This window comes from Xyrauchen texanus, chromosome 42, assembly GCF_025860055.1.
Source record: "Xyrauchen texanus isolate HMW12.3.18 chromosome 42, RBS_HiC_50CHRs, whole genome shotgun sequence".
NCBI lineage: Eukaryota > Metazoa > Chordata > Actinopteri > Cypriniformes > Catostomidae > Xyrauchen > Xyrauchen texanus.
In genome coordinates, this window is record NC_068317.1 from 30,919,161 (window position 1) to 30,926,660 (window position 7,500).

Below are 7,500 nucleotides of genomic sequence, written 5' to 3' on the forward strand. Positions count from 1 at the left end.
TCTCATACTACAATCCATTTCTAACATTTGATTTTGTGTTCAGGTGAAATATAAAGAAGCGGGTTTGAAGCAGATGTGCAGTTCTCTGTATCAGCAGCTGCCTGAAACTCTAGAAACTCAACACGCTAAAGAAGCTTCACGACTCCAGAGTGAGGTACACTCTCATCTTCACGTCATGTGTAAGTTACACGGGATACATCTGCTACTTGCTCATACTTGTAATGACTCTGTTGTTATAGGTGAAGTATAAGGAGAGCGGAAAGAAAGAAAACTCGTCCTCTCTTTATTCACGTCTGCCGGAGACTCCACAAACACAACTGGCCAAAGAACTGAGCCATATTTACAGTGAGGTAATGACTTACTGTAACTCAACACACACGTTTACTGTGAGAGCGCAAGAGTCCCATAGGATTTTAAAATCTTTGAAGACCTACCGTGAGCTCCGAGGTTGTTCATCGATGCTAAATGCTTCTGTTGAAGACATTAGTCTGCATTGTTTATCCATCCACTTATCAGAGAAGAGCTCTGCAGCTCCGCCCACTCACATGATACACTGTGAATGATGCCATCGAGTCGCTCTCTCTGCACACTCAAACTACTCTTCCACACAGTATGTCCCTTCCGTCTCTGTGCAGTTCCTGGATGCGGTAGTGACCTCTCCGCCTCTGACGGTCATGATCACCGCCTCATGTGCCTGGGCCAAAATCACGTTGAGGAAGCGTTCGTGGATGGGAGTGCAGGGCGACTCCGCCAGGTGGTGGCACTTAGCGGGCACAGGTGTGCCGCAATCGCCATATCCACCTGGGGTATCGCGACATAACCCTTGGCCGCACCACCGTTGAGGATAGTGAGAGCGGACAAGCTGAAAGATCGGGTTCGGGCAGCAAAAGGTGCCCTCCGTGATCGCATCAGCCGTTGTGCACTTCCGGGAAGGGGACTGGAGGGGAAACCAGTCGTGAGCCCAGCCTGAGTCCCTGCTGTAGAGCACCCCTGCAGAAGAGGGACGCCCCCCACTTCTCGGCCAGCTGTGTGGTAACGTTGCAGTCGCGGCTTTCCTTCTTTCGAGGGAAAGCCACTTCAGCTGTCCCCATGGTGGTCCTTCTACCTACTGGTACAAGGCGATTCAGGGGCTTCAATGGGTATGGTACCGTCGGGTAAACCCCCACGGACCGTCCATTTCTGGGGTGAGACAGGCAGCTCGCCTCAGTGCCTCTCTTTCGGAGCTCGTGAGCAGAATGAGATGTCGATCGCTGCATCGGAAAGGTGATGTCAGACACCAAGGACTCGACCAGGCTGAGACCTTCGGGTGTGGCAAGCCGTGCTTGACGACTGGTTGACAACTGGTTTCCCCTCCAGTCCCCTTCCTGGAAGTGCACAACGGCTGACGCGATCATGGAGGGCACCTTTTGCTGCCCGAACCCGATCTTTCAGCTTGTCCGCTCTCACTATCCTCAACGGTGGTGCGGCCAAGGGTTATGTCGCGATACCCCAGGTGGATATGGCGATTGCGGCACACCTGTGCCCGCTAAGTGCCACCACCTGGCAGAGTCGCCCTGCACTCCCTTCCCAAACCTGTAGGACGACGTTGTCTCTGGTGACTAAAGCCTACAGCGCATGCCATGGGCCTCTTACAGGTCCATAATCCCAAGGCTTTGAAAGAGCTGCACGAGGGTAGTTCTGATCCCAGTGTGCTACAAGAGCTGCGCTCGGTGACCGATCTCGCCCTCTATGCGACTAAGGTCACAAGCGTGCACTCGGACCGACGATGTCCATGCTTGTGGTCCAGGAGCACCACCTGTGGCTGAACCTGGTCGAGATGAGGGTCGCCTTTTCGACGACATCGTCAAGGACTTCAGCCAGCAGTTCTCAGTGATGAAGCACCAGCCAGAGGCCATTCAGCACATCTTTCCCCGGTGCAGCTAAGGGTGCGCACCCCGTCTGTTCGCCGAGTCCCCCTGTCCCCCTGCGGTGACAGAAACTCAACCGGCTTTGCCCGAGCCCAGCCTGAGGCCCTGCTGTAGAGCACCCCTGCAGGAGAGGGACGCCCCCCGCTTCTCGGCCGGCTGCGAAGACCCCCAGTAGGGCTCCCATGCACCCCTGAGACGGGACACCCGAGGATCGAGATGTCTGCAGGAACTCCGCTGGTAGCCAGACCAATCCATCCCCCGGTGGAGGGCCAGGAGGAACATTTTTTGTTCCATTTTACTTTCCTGTACCCACATTGTCAAAAAAAGAGCAGTTTCCTCTCTAGTCGGCTAAAGCGCCTGCAGCCTAGGCCTCATGATCATGGCCCCCCGGGCTGATTTCTCTTCCCAGTCCTGATCGTGATTAAACATTTGAATCGAATGACAGCACTAATTCACAAATATCTGAATACTGTGCAATATATTGTTTGTATACTATCAACATCTTTAAATCAATAGTTTTATTTTGTTATTGTTTTTTATTAATTTGCAATGCTTCATTTGATTGTAGTTCTTTCCCTCATTAAAGACGGTCAGTACACAGTCTCGGAGCTGGTTTGGTTCATGAACACTTTTGAAGGATTTTATGAAATCATCCTGGAAAATACTTCCGGAACCAGAACTGATATTCTCAACTTGATGGTTTCCATAGCATCTCATTACCTTGTTTATATTATTGGGTAGCTGAAAAGTTTTCAATTAAGTATATTGATATTTTGCTCATCAAGCCCCGGTGATTGATGAGATCCGACCAGAAATGCTGAAAGCTTTGGATGTGGAGGGGGTGTCATGGATGACACGTCTCTTCAACATTGCGTGGAAATCTGGGACAGTGCCTAAGGAGTGGCAGAATGGGGTGGTGGTTCCCCTCTTCAAAAAGGGGGATCAGAGAGTGTGTGCCAAATACAGGGGTATCACACTTCTCAGCCACCCTGGTAAAGTTTACTCCAAGGTGCTGGAGAGGAAGGTTCGGCCGATTGTCGAACCTCGGATTGAAGAGGAACAATGCGGTTTTCGTCCTGGCCGTGGAAGGATGGACCAGATCTTTACTCTCGCAAGGATCCTGGAGGGGGCCTGGGAGTATGCCAATCCGGTCTACATGTGTTTTGTGGATCTGGAGAAGGCGTATGACCGGGTCCCCCGGGAGAGACTGTGGGAGGTGCTGCGGGAGTACGGGGTGGGGGGGTCCCTTCTTAGGGCTGTACGTCCAAAGCGAGAGCTGTGTCCGGATCCTCGGTACGAAGTCGAGTTCATTCCATGTGGGGGTTGGTCTCCGCCAAGGCTGCGCTTTGTCACCAATCCTGTTTGTGATATTCATGGACAGGATATCGAGGAGTAGTCAGGGTGGGGAAGGTGTGCAGTTCGGTGGGCTGGGGATCTCATCGCTGCTTTTTGCAGATGATGTTGTCTTCATGTCATCATCGGTCCGTGACCTTCAGCTCTCACTGGATCGCTTGGCAGTCAAGTGTGAAGCGGCTGGGATGAGGATTTGCACCTCTAAATCTGAGGCCATGGTTCTCAGCAGGAAACCGATGGAGTGCGTACTCCGGGTAGGGAAGGAGGTATTGCCCCAAGTGAAGGAGTTCAAGTACCTTGGGGTCTTGTTCACGAGTGAGGGGACAATGGAGCGGGAGGTTGGCTGGAGAATCGGGGCAGCGGGGACGGTATTGCACTCGCTCTATCGCACCGTTGTCATGAAAAGAGAGCTGGAAGGCAAAGCTCTCGATCTAGCAGTCAATTTTTGTTCCTACCCTCACCTATGGTCATGAAGGTTGGGTCATGACCGAAAGAACTAGGTCACGAGTACAAGCGGCTGAAATGGGCTTCCTCAGAAGGGTGGCAGGCTTCTCCCTTAGAGACAGGGTGAGGAGCTCAGTCATCCGCGAGGAGCTCGGAGTAGAGCCGCTGCTCCTTTGCGTCGAAAGGAGTCAGTTGAGGTGGTTTGGGCATCTGGTAAGGATGCCCCCTGGCCGCCCCCCTAGGGAGGTGTTTCAGACACGTGCAGTTGGGAGGAGGCCTCGGGGAAGACCCAGGACTAGGTGGAGAGATTACATCTCCACACTGGCCTGGGAACGCCTCGGGGTCCCCCAGTCAGAGCTGGTTAATGTGGCTCAGGAAGTTTGGGGCCCCCTGCTGGAGCAGCTGCCCCCACGACCCGACTTCAGATAAGCGGTTGAAGATGGATGGATGGATATTTTGCTTATTATATAAGTCATCATGTGAGTGTTTATAGTGATGGAGTTTAGTGATATGTCCAGTTATTTTAACCCCTCACACACACACACACACACACACACACACACACACACACACACACACACACACACACACACACATACACACATACACACACACACTCACTCACACACACACACACTCACCCATGTTGACCTCTGCTGCAGGTCAGATATAAAGAGGGCAGTAAGCGAGATAACTCATCGTGTCTGTATTCAGTTCTGCCGGAGACGCTGGAAACACAACACGCTAAACAGCAGTCTGAGCAACAGAGTCAGGTAACACACACACTTTACAAACGTCTTATTTGGTGTAATTTATCTAGTTTGTAACTGTGTTTGTATGCACATGTTTCAGGAATAATACACAGTGTTCCAATCACATGTTAAATGTGTGTATTTCTTTAAATCCATACGTATATTGTGTATTAGATGATATTATCTATAACTCTATAGTGTTAGTTTCATTGTGCGTGTACTGAAACAGCCGTATAGATGATCTGATGCTCTGTTGTGTTTGTAGAATAATTACAGGAGAGAGACTCAAGCGGAGATGCCCAACTGTCTGTACTCTCAACTACCAGAAACAATCCAAACACACTTTGTGAAAGAACTGACTCCACTCATCAGCGAGGTCATTCAAATCTGTGTGTGTGTGTGTGTGTGTGTGTGTGTGTGTGTGTGTGTGTGTGTGTGTGTGTGTGTGTGTGTGTGTGTGTGTGTGTGTGTGCTCGTCTCAAACACTGTTTTATCTCTGTCACAGCGTGTCTGATAACAGTTACTAAAGTTAGACTCTCTTTATTCTCTTTGTGTCAGTGATGAAACAGTGTTCAGTTGATCTCCTGAAATGTGCTTGAACTGTTTTAACAGGGTATCCGCGGGGTCTTGAAAAGTATTAAAAGGTGATAAATCAATTTTGGGAAAATTAAGACCCTTAAAAGTATTAAAAAGTCTTATCACGGCTTTATAAAGTCTTAAATTTTGAAAGTATTTTTTCTGAATTAGCTGTCCAACAGTTTGAGTCCCAAAAACATCGTAAAAGTGTGTGAATTTAGTCATTTTTATCAAAAAATACGAACAGGTACATAAAAAAAACTAGGCTATTGTGGGTGTGTTCGTAAATTGCCTCTGAGAGCACCAGAGCGGGCAGGCGGGCGGAAGTTCAAAAGCACAATGTACGCTCTGGCGTTCCCAGTGCGTATTACAACGCACCGAAATGTTTTAGGAGAAGGTTGGTGAACTCATGAACAGAATGGGGAAGTGCAAATTTGCAGCGTCCTGGATGGAAATGCCGGACTTCAAAGAGTGGCTGCAGCCAGTCGAGGGAATGTCAGGGAGGCATATTGTACATTATGCAAGAAAAAATAAGTATTGTGTCAATGGGCATTAACTCGTTAAAGTCCCACATGTGTTGTGCTAGCCACAAAGCCGCTGCTAGCCGCCGAGAGCGGCAGCTCTCCATCGCTAGCTTCTGTGGTAATCGCGTTGCACCACCACAACCTAGTGCCAACGTCGTTACACCACCGGCAGTCGCACCTGAAGCTACAGCTACGACCCGGGCTGTCTCTGCTTCCTCATCTTCTGCAGCCGACATCAGAGTGGCTCTGGGCGGCACAGCAACACTGCGTGCTGAGGTGTTGTGGTGTCTCCACACAGCGGAGAAACACCATTCACTGAACTCAAACGGCAGAGGGGAAATCTGGGACATTAATGGCACAACTGATCACGAAGTCCAACATCCTCAGAAGACGTAGTAAAGAAAAACGGAACGACTTGGTCCAAACTGAGAAGCTGCTGGGAACAAAATCAGAAGAACTGAGGCACACGTCAGCATGATTGTTGTTGAGGGTGGAGCAAAGTTTTCTTTTGTTTTTTAATAAACTTTGCTTTGATTTACTATCCCAGCCTATTTGATTTATTTTTTTGTATCAGAGTGGTCTATAGTCTTTATCACAAACTAAAACTGTTAAGTTAAAAGTATCACTGATGTAAATGGTTACAGCTTGAAGTGGCGGTGAGGTATTAAAAAATATTGAGAAGTTCTTGAAAAGTCTTGAAAAGGTATTAAAATGAACTTCAAGATTCCTGCATATACCCTGTTTAATGTTTGTGACACATTGATGTTGTTCATTGATGTTTTAGAGTAAATACAGAGCATCTGGTAAGAAGGACGCCGGCACGTCTCTCTATAACACACTAGCAGAAACCAAAGACACGCAACACGCGAGAGACACGTCAGACATACAGAGCGAGGTAATGTGTGTTCATACAGAACACGTGCAGACACATGAAGTGCATAAACTGATCATATGCCACACACTTATTATTCTTTCCACCCAATTATGTCATAAAACATCATCTTTTCTCATTATAACAACTTTTAGCATCTTTCAGCAATTTTGCATGGGGTAACCTAATTGGCCCGGTTGCTAGGGAGGGTAGAGTCACATGGGGTAACCAATTTGTCCCGGTTGCTAGGGAGGGTAGAGTCACATGGGGTAACCAATTTGTCCCGGTTGCTAGGGAGGGTATAGTCACATGGGGTAACCAAATTGTGCCGGTTGCTAGGGAGGGTATAGTCACATGGGGTAACCAAATTGTGCCGGTTGCTAGGGAGGGTAGAGTCACATGGGGTAACCTTAAGTATTGCATCACCATCTTGTAAATCAAGATTCATCAGTAGTTTAAACACTTGAATTATAGTCAGTAAAGCGTGTCTTTGTGTCACCAGATCAAATATAGAGCGGGACAGAAGCTGCTGCCGTCCAGTATTTACTCTCAACTGCCTCAAACGCCACAGACTGAGTTTGCTGCCAAAATCACTGAACTACAGAGTGATGTACAACCTTTACTGTATATCAATATATGTGAACATCAGTCATCATTAACAAACATCTGATGCTGTATATATGTGTGTTATTATATTTGACAGAATAAATACAAACAGGAAGTGAAGAAGAACATCAGTAATTCTGTCTATTCTCAACTGCCCGAGACGACCGAGACTCAGTTCAACAAAACAGTGTCTGAACTACAGAGCGACGTGAGTTTACCAGAATATTCCACCATTATTCCTTAAAACACGTCTGTCATGCCTGAAGAGACTTTGTACACTAATTTAACCCTACATTAATGTCTTATTTCATTCTGGGTTAAATACCAGTTCGACAGCATTTGTGTCATAATGTTGATTAGCAACTCGTCCCTCCTTTTCTTTAAATATGTGTTCCACTGAGACACTTCCCATGGAAGTCAATGGGGGCAATTTTTGGAGGTTTAAAGACTCTTATAATTTAATATAA

General features: G+C 47.9%; 1 protein-coding gene across 47 annotated transcripts in view; it reads left to right on the top strand.

The window, feature by feature from the left end:
* LOC127635166 (nebulin-like) overlaps window positions 1–7,500 on the top strand; it is an 81,838-nt gene that overhangs the window by 36,029 nt on the left and 38,309 nt on the right. For 44 of the 47 annotated variants that reach the window (XM_052114966.1, XM_052114963.1, XM_052114962.1 and 41 more), the window contains 7 exons: window positions 44–154; window positions 240–350; window positions 4,367–4,477; window positions 4,722–4,832; window positions 6,341–6,451; window positions 6,930–7,037; window positions 7,131–7,241. In XM_052114966.1, the coding sequence (XP_051970926.1) occupies window positions 44–154; window positions 240–350; window positions 4,367–4,477; window positions 4,722–4,832; window positions 6,341–6,451; window positions 6,930–7,037; window positions 7,131–7,241 (774 nt within the window). The remainder of the gene's footprint in view (window positions 1–43; window positions 155–239; window positions 351–4,366; window positions 4,478–4,721; window positions 4,833–6,340; window positions 6,452–6,929; window positions 7,038–7,130; window positions 7,242–7,500) is intronic. The other 3 variants (XM_052115009.1, XM_052115007.1, XM_052115008.1) reach the window with 3 other exon arrangements.